Here is a 19,743-nt window from a genome sequence, read left to right on the forward strand (position 1 = left end):
AGATGCCATTAAAACTGTTTGGAAATGACTTGAAAATATTCAGAGTATATTTTAACACTGCTGTTATGCTATTGTAAGTTATTTACATTGATGTATAGATGTCATGTTATTTTGGTGATGTTTTTAAAATCTTTATTGTAAAGTCTAGTTAGCTAGTTTATATGTGTGTGTGTGTGTGTTTTTTAAAAGCATAGCCTCTGGTACCATTTAATTTCTACTGTTTAAAGCATGCAGTTGGAATCTTTATGTTAAAATATGCAGACCTTTCAAAATGTTTTAAACAGTGCTTATTTGTCTATTAGAGTGAAATTTTGAAACGAAACATTTGATCAGTTATTCTTTGGAAGATTTAAGTCAATAATGTTAACCGTTAAACATGACTGGCAAATCTTAGTATTATAAAGGAAATCTACCTCATATTTGTTGCCATTAGCTGTAGTTATTTGAGGCGCTTGGTAAAGGTAAATACTGTAGCACATATTACTACAGTTACTTTTTAAGGACCTTTCCAACTTAACTTTTTCTATTTCAGGATTCTCCTGACATAGACAAAATGACAGAGGTTACAGTTTTCTAGGCTTGAGCTTTATAACCAAAATATGTTATATATCTATGTGTGTGTGCGTGTATATATAAAGAAATATATATATATATATATATATATATATTTTTTTTTTTTATACAGTCTGTCTCTTAGTCACCCAGGCTGGAGTACAGTGGTGTGATCTTGGCTTACTGCAGCCTCCGCCTCCTGGGTTCTCTTGTCTCAGCCTCCTGAGTAACTGGGACTATGGGTGCCCACCACCACACCCAGCTAATTTTTGTGTTTTTAGCAGAGACAGGGTTTCACCATACTGGTCAGGCTGGTCTCGAATTCCTGACCTCAGGTGATCTGCCCACCTCAGCCTCCCAAAGTGCTGGGATTACAGGTGTGAGCCACTGTGCCCAGCCTACATATTTCTTAAAAACTACTTTCTTTTGATGATAAATTAGAAAAGTAGTTAGCTGAATGAAGGTACAAATTCATTTTAATTGCAATATTAGATGGGAATTCCTTTCTTTTTTCTTCTTTTTTTTTTAAGAGACAGAGTCTCCCCATGTTGCCCAGGCTGGCCTCGAACTCCTGGACTCAGGTGATCCTCCTGCTTTGGCCTCCCAAAGTGCTGGGATCACAGGCGTGAGCCACCACACCTGGCCTTAAATGGAAACGTTAAGTGGTAGGATGGTGTCTATAAGAAAAAGTATCTGAGAGAATGGAAAAAACCAGGAAGCTGGACTTTCCTGTGTGCTTCTCCACTCCTCTTCAGTATGCAGTTAGCTGCATGCCAAGGAGGAGAAACACTCCATGGGCTCCATGAATCTCAAGTAGTTCTGAATAGGAACTCTTTCCAAGTGTTTATACACTTTTTCTAGAGTATTATCCCATGAAGAAGCTGTTCTTTCTTCCCAGTACAGCATAGAAAATAAGGGTGACCTGAGAAAGAAGCAATGGCAATAAATAGACCTAGAGTATATTCTTCCAATATGGGATTATTAAAAATAAATCTTGAAATTCTCTAATATTTTTTTTCTTTTTCTGTTAAGTTGCTATAGCCCAAGGTGGAACAATCCAGATTTCTAACCCAGGATCTGATGGTGTTCAGGGACTGCAGGCATTAACAATGACCAATTCAGGAGCTCCTCCACCAGGTGCTACAATTGTACAGTATGCAGCACAATCAGCTGATGGCACACAGCAGTTCTTTGTCCCAGGCAGCCAGGTTGTTGTTCAAGGTATTTTTTTATTAATCTAATACATTTAGAATACCTATGGATTACTATATCGTAACATTGAATTTTCTGAAATATATCAAAGGTATAGATGGTGGGGGATTGGGAGGCACTTAAAAAGGCTTACAGAAGAAATATTTGAATACATTAAATAGGATATTAAATAAGTTATGTCATTTTTCACTTTTTAGCAGGTTTTTTTTTTTTCTTTTTTTGAGACGGAATCTAGCTCTGTCACCCAGGCTGGAATGCAGTGGCATGATCTCGGCTCACTGCAACCTCTGTCTCCTCAGTTCAAGCAGTTCTCCTGCCTCAGCCTCCTAAGTAGCTGAGATTACAGGTGACCACCATCATGCCTAGCTAATTTTTGTATTTTTAGTAGAGGCAGGGTTTCACTGTATTGGCCAGGCTGGTCTCGAACTCCTGACCTCATGATCTGCTCACTTCGGCCTCCCAAAGTGCGGGGATTACAAGTGTGAGCCGCTGTGCCCAGCCTTTTTAGCAGGTTTTACTGGCTCTGGAGAAAGGCCAAATTCAGAGTACCATGGTAAAAAAAGAGAGCTAGAAACATGAATGAATTTTTAAATTAAGTAAATATCCTTCATTTGGGGGTTGCAAATGCTATACCTAATAGATTTCTACTACTAAATCTGTGACAATTTAAGTATTCAGGCTATGATGCCCCAAATTTGGATATTTCCCCAGCTATTACTTTCAAGTCTTAATTTTGAGGCAACTCATTTCAGAACAAATGCTGATTTTTTTTTTTAAGACTGTTCTTAGTATGTTTGAATTCTGAGGTATCCATTCTAGCTCTTATGGAAGCTGTTGGTAGTGACATAAAAGTTGAGATGTAGCCCTAAGCTTTTAGGGTTATTTGAGATTTCAACTGGATTTGCATTATACATTATTTTAATTTCATTCAGTTATGCTTATGATAACTATAATAGATGTATTTAATATACCTTTCGAAACTCCTGTGTTTTAATTGAATTCTATCTTTCTTGGCCCATTCGCTTAGGATTCAGGATATAGCACTAATTTTAAGGAAAGTAAAATCAGTTCTTTTAGTTAGAAAGTCTTGCAAGTATAAGCATATTATAATTGATAAGTCTCTTGATAATCAGCTACACTTTCAGGTATTTGGGAAGTTAATGTGTACTTTGATAAAAGTGTGTGAAGAACTAAAGTGGTGGCATTTATGGAGTAAAAAATGCATAGAACGAACCTAGGACTTTAATAATTTCTTGAAATGTAAAATTAAAGCCACCTGTTCTAGTCCCCCGTACACAAGGACCATATTTTTGTTTAAGTAAATAATCTTAAGGAATAGTTATTTCTTGGCTGGGCGTTGTGGCTCGTGCGTCTAATCCCAGCACTTTGGGAGGCCGAGGCAGGTGGATCACCTGAGGTTAGGAGTTCAAGACTAGCCTGGCCAACATGGCAAACCCTGTTTTTAAAAAGTAAATTTTTTTCTTTTTTTTTAAAAAAAAGAATGGTTATTTCTTCTTATTTTATCCTTGTTACCTGGAAGAATCTACTGCAAATAACAGAGTTTTGATAATTTTTAATGTTTTACACATTACATATGTAAGTTTGTGCCTTGAGGTCTTCATTTAAGAATTCTTTTTCTTCCACAAGTCACAAAGATATTTTCCCACATTTTCTTCTATTTGCTTTATGGTTTTACCTTTAACGTTTAGGTCTTTACTATATCTGGCCTTCACTTCTATATATAGTATTTGGTGGACATTCATTTTTAACTTTTTTCTCCTTAGCTGGAACCATGACCAGGGTTTGTCATTTCCTCATTAGTGTACGGGGCAACCTTCATTAGAGAGTAGGTTTGCTTGTGCACTTGTCTCTGTCCCGTCTTCTGTCCCATCCATCTTTTTCTGAATGCCACTGCCATACAGGTTTGTTACCTCACAGAACAAGTTCCTCTTGTTTTTTTTCTCAGTTTAATGCAGAGTTAGCTATTTGTGCACCATTCTTTCATATGCATTTGGAATACATTTCAGTTTCTAAGTAGTAATAATAATAAAACCAATGACGAGACTGCATTTAATTTAGGGAGAGCTAAAGTCTTCATGTTAAATTGACCTATCCCAAACCATAGAATGTCTTGTTTATTCAGATCTCATTTTACTTACTTCTTTTAACAATTGAACATTTTTCTCCATGGAGGTCTTACATATTCTTTCCTCAGTTGGTTCCTAAATACTTTATAGTTTTTGTTGCCATACATTGGTACCTTATTTTTCTGTCGTATTTTCTAGTTGTTGCTGGCATACAGAAATACGGATTCTTTTAAGTCGATCTTTTATCTATTAACTTTGCTAACCTCTAATTACTTCTAATAATTTGCTGATGCTTTGTGAATCAGTCTGTGACCTATGTGAATGTTTATAGAAGCAGTGATGTTTTATCTCCTTCCTTCCAAGGAGCTCCAGTTTAAACGAAGCGAGGCCCTTGGGCACTCTTGTCTTCTGGAGCTTAGCGGCAGTGTTCCCTGCGAGCTTTCCCTCTCGTCTCACTGCAGGGCCATCAGCTTCTTTGTGGAGTCTCAGTGCCTGTCTTGGCTGATCCCTCAGCAGTAATTCACACTGTTGACTTTTGTTTCCTCCATTTCCTGAGACTGTGTTCTCCTTGGACTTCTCTCTCTGCTGCTTCTCTGCCGGTCTCGTTGCTGGTCTAAGCTGCTTCTGCCCCTGTCCTGAGTGTTTCCATGATCCTCAGGCTTGCTCCACCACCCATCTTCCTGCTGAGCTCCCTCCTTGGAGGACTCCCTCCCACCCTGGCTTCAGTTCACTGTGACTATGCCCTGACTCCAGCTGGTGCCTTAGATGGCCCATACATACCTCTGACTCCTGAAATCCACTGTTCCTATCTTCATGATCGGCCACTACTGTCCCACCTGCTGCTTGATGCCAGAAACCTGGGTGTCGTCCCTTACTCTTCCCACATCTCCACCCAAAGTCACTTTGTAGATTCTTCCCCCTGGCTGAGCCTTTCATGCTCTGCCCCTCCATGCCCCACTGTCCTGGCCCTGGCCTGGCTGCTCTCCCTCTGACCCGGGCTACCCTGCAGGCTGCAGTCTTCAGCAGCCACCTGCCTGGATGCCCGCCGTTGTGGAACAGCTTCCTGATCCTCCTGATCATGCCAGAGGCAGCAGCTCCCTTCTGGGCTCAGTTTTTTGGGAATTGTTCCTGAAAGTTCAGCTAGACTCTTTCTTCCTTCCCCACAGTGATTCTGGGAGGTTCTTAAAAACAGAAGTCTCTTAAATGCATCACACTGTCTTTTCTTCAGTTCTGAGTAGTATTTCTAAAATTTGAATCTAATCGTTATAGGCCGCTATAACAAGATACCATAGCCTACGTGGCTTTCACAACAAACCTTTATTTCTTAGAGTTCTGGAGGCTAAAAGTCTAAGACCAAGGCATCAGTAGATTCTGTGTCTGTGAGGGCTGCTTTCCGGTTCAGTTAGGCATGTTCTCACTGTATCCTCTCATGGCAGAAGGAGCAGGGAGCTCTCTGGGGTCTTTTTGTGGTGGTTGTTGCTTTTGAGACAGAGTCCCACTGAGTCGCCCAGGCTGGAGTGCCGTGGCGCAATCTCAGCTCACTGCAACCTCCGCCTCCCAGGCTTAAGCCATTCTCCTGCCTCAGCGTCCTGAGTAGCTGGAATTACAGGTGTCCGCCACCATGCCCAGCTAAATTTTTTTGCATTTTTAGGAGAGACAGGGTTTCACCACATTGGCCAGGCTGGTCTCGAACTCCTGACCTCAGGTGATCTGCCCTCCTTGGCCTCCCACAGTTCTGGGATTATAGGCGTGAGCCACTGCACTCGACCTCTCTGGGTTTTTGTTTTTTTTCTGAGACAGAATCTCACCCTGTTGGCCAGGCTGGAGTACAGTGGCGTGATCTCAGCTTACTGCAACCTCCGTCTCCCGGGCTCAAGCAATTCTCCTGCCTCAGCTTCCTGAGTAATTGGGATTACAAGCATGTACCATGCCCAGCTAATTTTTACATTTTTAGTAGAGACAGGGTTCCCCAATGTTGGCCAGGCTGGTTTGGGAACTCCTGACTTCAGGTAACCTGCCCACCTCGGCCTCCCAAGTGCTGGAATTATAGGCATGAGCCACTGTGCTTGGTCTTTGGGGTCTTTTTTATAAAGGCACCAATCCCATTCACAAGGGTACCACCCTCATGACCTCATCACTTCCCAGAGGTCCCATCTCCAAATACTATTGCATTGGGGGTTAGGATTTCAATAGAGGAAATTGGGCAGGGGTTCAAACATTCAGTCTATAGCATCCACTCCAAAGCATCCATCAAAGTCTGTGACCTGTGAGACAAAGCCCCAAATCCTTCATGTGGCCCAGATCTTTGCTTGATCCAAGCTGCATTCTTTAATAGCCGCCTACCTCTCCACTTCTCCCTCTTTTGTAATACAGCTCTTCCTTTCATTTCCTGGGATAGGCCATGCCCTGTCTCCCTCTAGGGCCTTCTTCGCACATACCAATTGCCTGATAAGACTACTTTCCCTGATTGTATGTGTTACTCATGTTTCATGTTTCATCTTAGATGATGCTTCCTCCAGGAAGCCTTCTCCATCTTCCACATCTGGCTTAGGCAACCCCCTGTGAATTCCTACTATACTTCCCTAGGCACACATCATGTTGTATCGTGGCTGTCTGTCTGTATCTTGCTAGATGGTAAGTTCTGTTTGGACGAGTACCCAGCATAGACCCTGGCATGTGATAAATGTTCAGTGAGCATTTACCAAATGAAAGTGAAATATTGTTCCTCTGTGAAAATGTTATTTATTCCATGTGCTGATTGACTGGAGATTAACTGGTCCAGAGAAGATATTAAAACTTTAGGCCGGGCGCAGTAGCTCATGCCTGTAATCCCAGCACTTTGGGACTGAGACGGGTAGATCACCAAGTCAGGAGCTCAAGACCAGCCTGGTCAACGTGGTGAAACCCCATCTCTACTAAAAATACAAAAATTAGCTGGGTGTGGTGGCAGGCACCTGTAGTCCCAGCTACTCTGGAGACCGAGGTAGAGAATTACTTGAACCCGGGAGACAGAGGTTGCAGTGAGCCGAGATTGCACCACTGCACTCCAGCCTGGGCGATAGAGTGAAACTCGGTCTCAAAAAAAAAAAACAAACAACTTTACTAAGAGCAGTAATCAACTAAACAACCCATTTCCCTTCTTTCCTTCCTTAACTTTTTTGACACCAATATTTATTGAGCATCTATGTGCCAATTTAAAGAAATGCTGGCACAAAAATAAATTTCTGATTGATTTTCTGAAATTTGAAATAAAATGTATTAATATACTAATAGCAGTCTTAGACCCAAACCCTCAGGTGTGGCCTGGGACAGTAAAGAGTCCCTGCTGGAGCCCCAGATTGGGGTTGATGTCTCAGGCTTTCCTACTCAGCCAGGATATCTTCAGCTGAATTAAAACCCCAGCCCCCCTCTCAGGTATCCTGGAGAATTACTAGAAACATAGATACCCCCTGAAACTTTTCCTCCTGAGCATTTGAGTGTAAAGTCCTTGCCTTTACTGAAAGATGATTAAATTAAACACAGCAAAAATGTGGTGGGATGTCCTTTCATTGACATAGGTCAGGTTGAATTCTAATCATTCAAGGGAATGGGCTTTGTACAACTCACCGTTAAAGACAAAAGGTCTCAGTGGCATGTCACTTATTTTCTTGCAGTGGAAATGCCAATCATTTTTTTCCAGGCTATGGTCTGTTCTGTGGTCGAACATTCACCCATTTTTGCATCTAACCTTATAATCACTGAATTTTCTATAATGATCCATCTCTCTTACGTGCTGAGCCTTCATTAAGTGATCCAAATAAAATTTGACATGTTTTCTAAAAAAAATATACAAATAATTTTGATTTATTTATGAATTTTAGAAATCATAAAAGTCTTTTCAGGGGCATTTAATCTGATAAAATAATGCATTAGATTGAATTACATGAAACTGCTATTTTTGTGGGCCAGAAAGGTCAACTATCAGCAAGTTCATGTGATTCAATCTAGTAGCTGTGGGAGAATACTACACAATACTTGCTCCATTGGCACAGTGAACTTTTAAAACTTTAATATCTACTCCCTTCAAGTGAAATTAGCAAATTCTGTACCACCCTAGGAAGAGCTGGATTGTTGATGGTGTAGCAGATGGCCTAGCAAATAAAAATATGTTAGTGCACACAAGTGGGTGGATATTCCTTACTTGGTCAGTTTAGAAGTGACTATGAAATATGGTATTTCCGTGCTGATAGTCAGTGTGTGTGTGTGTGTGTGTTTAATGCCCAAAGTTTAAATCTCCAAGTGTTTTTTCTGTCCTGTGAGTTAGGAAAATATACACAGTTTATTCTCCCTATGTTTACCTAGAAGCCTTGGACACCACAATAATAAAGAATTAGCCCTGTAAGATACAACCATGTAACTTTTAATGCTAAAAGAGACCTTTTTTTTTTTTTGCCAGAGCCCACCTCAAACAGATTTCTATGTAAAAATCAGAAACGATCATTAAGATGGTTTATTACAGGAAGAGTTTTTATAGGGCTTTGGTTTCAGTGAGCTCGTCTGTGACAAAGCAAATTGATGGCAGTGATAGGCTAGTGATGTCATTGTGATGTCAGTCCTCCTGCTTACCCTGCACATGCTTGCTAATTTGGAACACTTTATGTTGAACTGTGGTAGAGGAAACAGGACATTTCTGTCTGCAGAAGCCCATCATGGCTGTAACTGGAGATGACACAGGTAAGAATGTTAAAGACGGTTTCAGTTAATTCTGCAGATTGTTTGGAAATTTAGGAAGTATTTAGGAACATTGGAGTGTTTCAGAAAGTGTTACTCTCCTAGTCACCTAGGAGTAAGACTTTCTAAAAATACAGATCTATAGATTCAGCTCACTTTGCTAGGGCATCTTCGTGTGATTGTTTTTTGCTCAATATTATATTGCTTGCTTGACTAAGACAGTAACCCTCTCTTCCTCCCTCTGTCCTCCCTTCCTCCCCTCCTCCCCTCCTCCCCTCCTCCTTTTCTCCCCCCTCTTCCCCACCTCCCCTCCCTCTCTCTCTGTCTCTCTTTCATGTGCATACCATTCCACCCTACTAAAATAAGCTATTGCTTCATCTGCAACCTGTTGCAAATTCAGTCTAGCTGCAGGTTAGACATACAGTATATACTGTTCACTTCTGATTTCATTACTGTGGACGAATGCATCTCCAAACAAAATAGGAAAAACCCGCGTGCTGTGGATGTTTGTGTGCCTACTTGTTTCTTTCCTCCTGTATTTAAAAATGGTCTGTTCCTCAGCTAATTGAGTTCAAAGGGCTGATGTCATTACATTTCCTGGAATCGTGTTTCAGCAGGGGAAGTGGAAAAGTTAAACTCCAAGCGAGCTGCACATTGACGTCAGCTCCGAGTCATGTTGTGATTTAGTCAGTTCCTTTCTGCTTTGTCAAGTGCTGCTGACAGATTTGGAGTTAACTAGCTCACCACTGCCTCTGCCTCCAAGCTCCCTCTTAGACTGAATAGCTTTTCTTGTTAGCCTTACTTTAACATTTCTTTTGCGGTGGGTATCTGCTTGAAGAGGGGAACACTTCACGAAACTGTAATGCATGAACAGAACTCAGGAGTTGTCTGGCCAGCTTAGTGGTAAGATCGAGCCTCCTATGAGGCCGTCCCTGCACGTGCCTGGTGAGAAATGGACTATGTATGTATAGGCTGGTGGGTTCTTTACTCTAACTCCACCTATAGGAACTTGCGATTCAGAGCGCTCTCTAGTGTTCATTCAGGGAAGTGCTTGTCTTGTTCTCCCAGCCTCTGATATTTAAATTTGTAATCGGTAATTTTTCACTCGGTTTGCTTTTCTCAGTAACAGTGATTTTGAAAGACTTAGTTACTAATAACCTTTGTGTGCTTGCAATGTTGTTTATTCAGTGGTCTTGTTTGTAACCCAATACTGAATTTGCAGTTGAATTAAGAAAGAGTGGGTGGTTTTAACAGCTTTACTACAATTTAGCTCTTCGCTGTCAGTGGTCTCAGCCCTCCTTCTGCATAGGAACACTGGATTGTCTTGAGAAAGTAAAACCTATATTATATTAAGACTGTATTATTGTTTTCCCCAAAGAAGTTTTGTGAAATTCTAGAGATGCAACAGATTGCAGAACTCAAATGATGAATTTCTGATAAAATACAGATTAAAATTATCTCAAACACTGCATGTCATATGATTCTTAGAACCAAAAGGCATTTTTGTACATATATTTTCTAAAAATTATTGGTTTATATCTTTCTTTACCGGGCCTTTCATTCCTATTCCCCCTTTGACTTGTCTAAGCATAAGACTCAACAAAAGATAAATAAAATGCTGTGAAAAGACTATATTTTTAAGCACTACATATAAAGAAGTGAACATTTTTCACATTTTTTTTTTTTACAGAATGAGCATAACATCTTTGAAGAGTCTTGTTCACAGGTCTACCAGTAATGTTACCCATGATTTATTTTCCCTTGTCAATTTAAACTTGTAAAAAAAATGCTGAAACTTTAAAATGTCAACCAACATAAAGCACTTTTTCACAAGATCTGATCTTGCCTTTGGAAATCATGTTTTTAAAAATTTTGGTCAGTTCTTACAGAAACAGTGCTGTCTGAAAAATGAATACTAAATTTGATTTCATTTTACTTTATTTTTTAAAGCCAGAAGAGCACAGGGTTAAGGAGCTTTTTGAATGTGTAGTAGAGTAGATTTAGGAACCAGACCTCTGGGCTCTCGGTTCTGGGGTGACCAAGTAGATTGATCTAGGTTAGTGGCTTGCAGACTTTTCAACCATGACCCACATTACATCACGACATAGTGGACTCGTGTGTGTATACCCTACATTTATATAAAACAAGTTTCAGGCATAACTCTTATCCTTATGTGATGTACCCGTAATTCCTTTTCTGTCCTTTTTTAAAAAATGCTATCCTTGACCCTTGAAATTTACTTTATGACCCATTAATGGTCTACAGCTTACAGTCTGAAAAACTCTGATCTAGATCGAAATCAGGCTCCTAGCACTAATGGCTGGCCTGGAAAAGATTTTAGCAACATTTACTTAGAGGGTCATGAAGTGAAATATAAAAAGTAAATGACTGGGCCGGGCGCGGTGGCTCAAGCCTGTAATCCCAGCACTTTGGGAGGCCGAGGCTGGTGGATCACGAGGTCAAGAGATCGAAACCATCCTGGTCAACATGGTGAAACCCCGTCTCTACTAAAGATACAAAAAATTAGCTGGGCACGGTGGCACGTGCCTGTAATCCCAGCTACTCAGGAGGCTGAGGCAGGAGAACTGCCTGAACCCAGGAGGCGGAGGTTGCGGTGAGCCGAGATCGCGCCATTGCACTCCAGCCTGGGTAACAAGAGCAAAACTCAGTCTCAAAAAAAAAGTAAATGACTGGGCCATGGTGACTAACACCTGTAATCCCAGCACTTTGGGAGGCTGAGGCAGGTGGATTATGAGGTCAGAAGTTTGAGACCAGCCTGACCAACATGGTGAAACTCCATCTCTACTAAAAATACAAAAATTATCCAGGTGTTGTGGCACACGCCTGTAATCCCAGCTACTCAGGAGGCTGAGGCAAGAGAATCACTTGAACCCAGGAGGTGGAGGTTGCAGTGAGCCGAGATCATGCCACTGGACTCCAGGTTGGGTGACAGCGCAAGACTCCATCTCAAAAAAAAAAAGTAGATGATTATAGTTTATGAGATTATATTATTGATTTTGTGGGGCATAATTTACATTTTTACTAGAAATTACCTTTTGTATTATTCATAAGCTGATTCTGTTAGGAGCATAATTTTGTATCTTTTAGACTCTGAGTCTGAAGTTGTATTCTGGCTGGATTTCTGAATTGTTAAAAACGAACTTTACAACAAATTTGGAAAACTAGTATCTTAGTATTTGATGCATGAGAATAAGGATATGTATCATCTTTGTGAAAGGAGGCTATTAGCAATGATTTTTGCTTAGAAATTTTTACATAAAAGAATAATTTCATTTAGGTTGTAAAATCTTCTTGAAGTTGGTAGCTGAACAAGTTATAATCATTTTGGAAATGAAAATAACAAGTCTTTTGTCTACCTTAAGATTCAGTAAACCAAATCTGCAGGGTGAAATTGGAAATGATTCTTACGCTATTTTCCTACAATTTTTGAAAAATGTATAATGAAATTCAATTTGAGATATTTGTTTTACTTTGCCCTGTTTCATTTGCCTATATGAATATATTAGGCAAATACATTCATTCATTTATATGCTAACAAAATAATTATGCTTTGCATTTATATAAACTTTCAAGTAAAAATAATCACTTAATGTTACAAATAAACACGAATACAAACATAGTGCTGTCAAAGAAACTATCCGATTGTGAGTGACACAGAAGCAGGTGAAGGGATCAGGCAGGCCTCACTAGGAAACCGTGTTTAAATGCTAAAAAAGGCAGTTTACAGGCATTCTCACTGATACACATCCATCTACATCCCTGTCAGACGGGGTAAATGACTTCCAAGTTTATAAAGCTAGCAAGTAGTGAACCCATTCGAGTCTTCAGAATCCTCAGGTTCTGTTCATAGCATATTATGTGACTCCTCAGAACTCCTGACATTGACACACGAATACAGTGTCATGTGAGTACACACTGCTTATAAAACATATAAAATGAGGTTAGCATCATTTTAAGTCATTAAAATGGAATTTTGTTTTTTTCAGACAGAGTTTTGCTCTTGTTCCCCAGGCTGGAGTGCAGTGGCGCGATCTTGGCTCATTGCAGCCTCTGCCTCTCGCGTTCAAGTGATTCTCCTGCCTCAGCCTCCCAAGTGGCTGGGATTACAAGCACTCACCACCACACTCGGCTAATTTTGTATTTTTAGTAGAGACGGGGTTTCACCATGTTGGTCAGGCTTGTCTTGAACTCCTGACCTCAAGCAATCTGCCTGCCTCAGCCTCCTAAAAGTGCTGGATTACTGGTGTGAGCCACCATGCCCAACCTAAAATTGAATTTTTTATAGATTATTATTACTCTTATAGGACAGGAGAGCATATATTTCTATTATATAGAACATTAAATTTCGGTGTTCATAATTTCCCATCTTTTATATAGATTGACTTGTAGATTTGCAGATGCTAAACAACTTTAAAAGGTCCCTTATATGTAACTTACTTAGCTGGATTGTGGTAATAATTTCATAATGTATACATATGTGAAAGCATCACATTATGCACTTTGAGTATATACAACTTTCTCAATTACACCTCATTAAGGCTGAGAAGATTTTGGTGGGTCTGTTCAATGTGGTCTTTGTGTCATAGTGATTGTAGCAAATTTGAAAGTGATCAGTGCTTAAATAGCCGCTTTCGTGTAGGATTTAATTTTCACAGAGAAGGGAACGTTTTAGGGTGGGATGTAGGATCTGGGTACTAGGAGCAGGTGGTGGTAGGGAGGAAGAGAACCGCACCATTGATGGTGATGTCAGCAGTTACCCGAGTTAGGGATAGAAGCCCCCTACTTGGAAGTGTGATGTCTCACTTAACCTCTGCTGCTTACTTAAAGGTGTATTTAGGGTTAGTGCCGTGCTGTGAAATGGCATACAGAAGCAGGAGCTCTCTACATAAAAATGTCTTTTTAAATTCAGTCTAGACTACAGGTATCTTAATAAATAACCAGTTGAATAAAATCACCATCATTTGGGGTGTTGAGAATTCATTTCACTTTGGAAGTTTGTGGGTGTCTTGTTTGTGTCTTTGTTTCCTACTCTGACTTGTGGGGTTTTTTTCAGTTTTCTTCTTACCAGTCTGACAAGAGTACATCTTTGGCCATTGGAGGTTCTGTTATAAATGATTGCATACATTGAAAAGGACATCTTACATTATCTTTAACAATGTATTCTCTAAAGGGATATAACAATATATAATTTTAGAAGTTTTTAATAGAGTTTTTTAACGAAATAATAAGAGCCATACCTTTTGATTCTTTGGGTTTGTTAGAAGGGAAATTCCAGAGGGGAATATATTCATGTATGTTATATGCCTTTTAACTAATGCAGTGTAAGCATAATTTGGAAAGTTGTCTTTCAGAACTTAAGGAGGGGAAGAGGAAGGGAAGTAACATTTGCAGAGTGCCTGCCATATGCCAGGTGCTGTGCTAGACACTTTGACATACATTACAGGGTTTATTGTGAGTATTAAATGAGATACTGTATCATTTTACAGATGAGGAAACTAAACTTGTCCCAAGTCACATGGCGGGTAAGGGGCAGAGCTGTACTAGAACCCAGACACCAAACCCCATGCTTTTTCTGCTGTACCGTGTTTAAAGCTTGCAAAGAGAGGTATGAAGTTAATGACCAAAATTGAGAGTCCTGGGAATTTTCTTTTCCCATGAAATATTTGATACTGAACCTAAAAAGAAAATGCTCTCATGTCAGGAGCTAGATGAAAACATATGATGAGAATGCCTTTTTGCCTTTAAAATGCTGTGTTAGACTTATCTAAAGCGCATCTAAGGAAGATTTAAGAAATAATGCCTTTTATCAAGAAAGGCCACTTTGAAGAGACATAGCACATTTTGTAGGGCTTTCCGTCTTAAAGGTAAAGGTTTAGCTGCTATAATGTAAGTTTGTAAGAAAGACTGCTTATTTTAAGCATTCCAAATGATATCAGCCTTGTGCAGACCCTCGGAAGTTCAAATGTTACTTCCTACAGCACACATAAACTCCTGAAGCACCCGTTACATGCCAAGTACTGTGCTAGATTCTGGGGTAAAAAATATACTAACCCTGATTTGTCCTAAGGTTTCTGCTTTCCTGAGAAGAAAGTTAGTGTGCAAACATCTTACAACCTTTTTTCAATCACGATCTTTAATTCCCCACTGATCACCCATATATTTTCAGAAAATGAAAATTCTAGAATAAAAAGTAATTGGACACCTTCAGTAGTTAAATGGGACAGGAATTGGCCTTTATAAGAGTACAGGAATAGCAGTGTGTCATCAGAGAATACAAGATTTTTAGAACTGTGATCCTTGGTATCTTATCTACTTTAAATTTCCACGGAATTCATGATACTGGAAATTTGAAGCTGACTAAGATAAATACTTTTTTTTATAACTTGTTTTTTGTTTGTTTTGTTTTGAGATGGACTCTCTCTCTGTTGCCTAGACTGGAGTGCAGTGGGATCTTGGCTCGCTGCAACCTCCGCCTCAGGGATTCAAAGTATTCCCCTGCCTCAGCCTTCTGAGTAGCTGGGACTACAGACATGCACCACCATACCCAGCTAATTTTTTTTATTTTTATTTTTAGTAGAGATGGGGTTTCATGACGTTGGCTAGGCTGGTCTCGAACCTCTGACCTCAGGTGATCCAACTGCCTCGGCCTCCCAAAGTGCTGGGATTACAGGCATGAGCCACCGCACCTGGTTACAACTTGTTTTAAAAATAAAACTTTGTGACATTTAGATTTTCTCAAAATAAGAGATTATCTTTGTATCTTAATTTTTTTAAGAGACAGCAGCTTACTATGTTGCCCAGGCTGGACTTGAACTCCTGGGCTCAAGTGAATTCCTGGGCTGCCTCAGCCTCTGAAGAAGCTGGGATTACAGGTGTGAGCCACTGTGCATAGCTATCTTTGCCCGTATATTCTTAAATGTACTTTGCTAATAAGATTATATTTGAGTATATGGGGTTTGTCCGTTGACCATTAGAAGTATACCACCTTGGCTGGGTGCAGTGGCTCACGCCTATAATCCCAGCACTTTGGGAGGCCGAGACAGGTGGATCACGAGGTCAGGAGATTGAGAACATCCTGGTCAACATGGTGAAACTACATCTCTACTGAAAAATGCAAAAATTAGCTGGGCATGGTGGCATGCACCTGTAGTCCCAGCTATTCGGGAGGCTGAGGCAGGAGAATTGCTTGAACCCAGGAGGCGGAGGTTGCGGTGAGCCGAGATCACACCATTTGCACTCCAGCCTGGGTAACAAGAGTGAAACTCCGTCTCAAAAAAAAAAAAGTAGTATACCACCTTATAGATCCTTTGGGATATAATAGAAATTTATACAAATTCCTACTAATTTATATGAATTCCTGTTTATGGCTTGAATTAATGTGCTGTCATTTTGATTTTATTGAGGGAAATAAAATTAATATATGATAACTCTGCAAAGTTATAATAAAACCCAGCCACCAAACATCTCAGAATGAATACTTCTGAATATATCATCCCCTTCCAAGTTGTTTTAAAGTGGTATTTTTTCTGAGCCATTGCTCAAAGTGTTTTAAGAATTCTTATTTTGGAATTGCCATTATTCTTCATGGTGCCAAATTTGGTTCCTTGAGGGTGGTTGTTGCTTCTAGAAAGTCAAGAGTTGTTTAGAACCATTTCTGATAAATACAAAGCCAATTAATGAACTTCTTCTTTCTCTTCTTTTTCCCCTTTTTCCCGAATAGCTGGGACTACAGGTGTACGCCACCATGCCCAGCTTTTTTTCTTACTCTGTCCCTCAGGCTATAGTGCAGTAATATGATCGTGGCTCACTGCAGCCTCAACCTCCTGGGCTCACATGATCTTCCCACTTCAGACGCTGGAACCACAGACACACCACCATACCTGGCTAATGTTTTAATTTATTGTAGAGACCAGGTTTCACCATGTTGCCCAGGCTGGTCTTGAACTCCTGGGCTCCAGTGAACCTCCCACCTTGGCCTTCCCAAATGCTGGAATTACAGGCATGAGCCACCATGTCTGGCTTTGAACTTCATTTTTCATCTGTGACTGTTTCCACTCACCCCTTTAAAAAAAAAGTTTTGTTTTTTTTTAAAAAACTGGCTTTTGTATATCATGGAGGCATCCTGCTCTAACTTTATGTCACAGAAAATAGCAGATGTCTACAGAACTAAACTGTAAGGAGCCCTCTCTACCTGCTAAACTGTAAGGAGCCCTCTCTACCTGTTCATTTTATTGCATCTCTGTGTGGGCAGCGTTTGGAAAGAATGATCCTAGCATCCATGCTGCCTGCATGTGTCAACCTGGCATCATGGAAACTTCTCATCTGTCACTGGCTATTGTTACAATTGTAGAAGGCCTAGGTGCCTCCAGCTGTTCCATTGTTTCAGCCTTTCTTATACCACAACCTTCTTCCCTGGATGTGGGTGAGGAGAGCTATGTTATTCTCTCCTCCACTCCATCTCCTCTGACAATACGATGAAGAAGATATTAATAGTTTATAACAGGCTTAACATGACCTTCTTAACTATCTCAAAGCTACACAGTTTTCTACGACTCGTATTGAGTTGTCTGTGTATACATTATTTTGAATAGTCACAAAAATAGGACTTTTCCCAAGTTTATTCGTATGCTGATTACTAATCACAATGATTACTTATCACCAACGTTTTAAAATTACATGTAGAAGGAAAAGGCAGTACAACCTTATAAATATTTTTATTCTTCAAAAATCTTTAAATGAGCTTCCTTGAAAGCCATGTTTTTTGTTTTGTTTTGTCTTGAGACAGTGTTTCACTCTTGCTGCCCAGGCTGGAGTGCAGTGGCGCCATCTTGGCTCACCACCACCTCCACCTTCCGGGTTCAAGCAATTCTCCTGCCTCAGCCTCCCAAGTAGCTGGGATTACAGGCATGCGCCACCACGCCTGGCTAATTTTGTATTTTTAGTAGAGATGGAGTTTTCTCTGTGTTGGTCAGACTGATCTCAAACTCCCGACCTCAGGTGATCTACCCAACTAGGCCTCTCAAAGTGCTGGGATTATAGGCGTGAGCCACCGCGCCCGGTGAAAGCCATGCTTTTGTTGTATTCTTTCACCTAATTCTTAAGCCTTAAGAGGCAAAAAATCTGGCATATACCCAAATAGTAGCACATAGATCAGTTAATCTTTGTTTAACTTTTTTTTTTTTTTTTTTTTTTTTTTGAGACGGAGTTTCGCTCTTATTACCCAGGCTGGAGTGCAATGGCACGATCTCGGCTCACCGCAACCTCCGCATCCTGGGTTCAGGCAATTCTGCCTCAGCCTCCTGAGTAGCTGGGATTACAGGCACGCGCCACCATGCCCAGCTAATTTTTTTTGTATTTTTAGTAGAGACGGGGTTTCATCATGTTGACCAGGATAGTCTCGATCTCTTGATCTCGTGATCCACCCGCCTCAGCCTCCCAAAGTGCTGGGATTACAGGCGTGAGCCACCGCGCCCGGCTGTTTAACTTTTTAAAACTGCTTGGCCATTTTCAGTGATAATATCCTATTTAGCTAACAAAGTTTTTGTCTCCATGGTTAAAATTTCACTTCTTATTCAATGCGTATGATACATTTTCATGAAATATAGAAGTGCTGTATTTTCCTCTTTTGATTGGAATTTAGTTCAGACAATTTTTATAGGATTTGATAACTTTAAGAAATGTTTTTCTTGCACTTAGCTTTGAGAGAGCATGTATTTTGTAATGTCTCATTGGAGTGACAAACTAACTCTGGACCATACGTTCTCAATGTTGAAGCGTTGGTGGGAGAAATGTTTCATCACTCAAATCCATCTGTCTTTTCTAGGAAGCTATAGTTCTTGCTGTAGATACGCAAATTTTGAATATAAATTAGGAAACTTTGAGAACTTACTTTAAGTACTGGACCTGAACACTAAGTAAATATTAAATGCTGTCTTTTAACTATGATAATACTATGCTTAGACAATATTTTTAAATGGATATTTACAACAGTATTATTTTGCTAGTAAACCCAAGAAAGACAAAAAGTATCTTTCCCCGGAGAAACGAGGTTTAAGCAGAGCTTTGCTGGGTGGTTGATGTTGTTGTTTGTTTGTTTCTTTACTGAAACTGCAGTGAGCTCAATTCCTTCCAGTGCTTCAATCATTTTCTAATAATGAGAATTGCACTTAAAGACATTCAGTGAATGTTTCAGGCGTGATACATTCAGAGGATGGAGCTATTCTGCTTACTGGAAATGTTTGCAGTGGTGTGCTGCAGTCAGCTCCTATAGCTTGCTAGAGCCTATTACATTTTCAGGCTGGGCATGGTGGCTCATGCCGTAATCCCAACACTTTGGGAGGCTGAGGCAGGTGGATTACTTGAGGTCAGGAGTTCAAGACCAGCCTGGCCACCATGGTGAAACCCCATGTCTATTAAGAATATAAAATTAGCCAGGCATGGTGGTGCATGCCCATAATCCCAGCTACTTGGGAGGCTGAGGTACAAGAATCGCTTGAACTGGGGAGGCGGAAGTTATAGTGAGCCGAGATTGCGGCACTGCACTCCAGCCTGGGGCTACTGAGTAAGAGTCTGCCTAAAAAAAAAAAAATTCAGTATCTTTGTGAGCTGGTTGTAAAACAGCTATTATTAAAAATTGTGTGTGAGGCTGGGCGCGGTGGCTCAAGCCTGTAATCCCAGCACTTTGGGAGGCCAAGTCGGGTGGATCATGAGGTCGAGATCGAGACCATCCTGGTCAACATGGTGAAACCCCGTCTCTACTAAAAATACAAAAAATTAGCCGGGCATAGTGGCGCGTGCCTGTAATCCCAGCTACTCAGGAGGCTGAGGCAGGAGAATTGCCTGAACCCAGGAGGCAGAGGTTGCGATGAGCCTGAATCGCGCCATTGCACTCCAGCCTGGGTAACAAGAGCGAAACTGCGTATCAAAAAAAAAAAAAAATTATATATGTAGGTGTGTATATATATATATATATATATATATACATGCATCTGTGTATATACACATGCATATATATGCATATATACACCTACATACACAATATATTTACACATTAAAAACATTCATACTCAAAACTCATAATGTCCAAGTATTCTGTGCTCTGTGGGTACTGGCATCTGTTTTGTCTGTATGCTACGTGTCTCTTTCCAACTCTGCTCAGTGA

The 19,743-nt window shown here is 40.3% G+C and overlaps 1 protein-coding gene across 49 annotated transcripts in view; it reads left to right on the forward strand.

The window, feature by feature from the left end:
• Nucleotides 1-19,743, forward strand: part of CREM (cAMP responsive element modulator) — an 87,886-nt gene that overhangs the window by 63,136 nt on the left and 5,007 nt on the right. For 24 of the 49 annotated variants that reach the window (XM_009000160.5, XM_009000161.5, XM_009000164.5 and 21 more), the window contains one exon: nucleotides 1,585-1,773. The exons of 18 other annotated variants lie outside the window; for them this stretch is intronic. In XM_009000160.5, the coding sequence (XP_008998408.2) occupies nucleotides 1,585-1,773 (189 nt within the window). Of the gene's footprint in view, nucleotides 1-1,584; nucleotides 1,774-8,482; nucleotides 9,507-19,743 lie in introns of those variants that run through there. 7 more of the 49 variants (XM_009000189.5, XM_009000190.5, XM_009000182.5 and 4 more) reach the window with 4 other exon arrangements.

Source organism: Callithrix jacchus, chromosome 7 (assembly GCF_049354715.1).
Source record: "Callithrix jacchus isolate 240 chromosome 7, calJac240_pri, whole genome shotgun sequence".
Classification (NCBI taxonomy): Eukaryota; Metazoa; Chordata; class Mammalia; order Primates; family Cebidae; genus Callithrix; species Callithrix jacchus.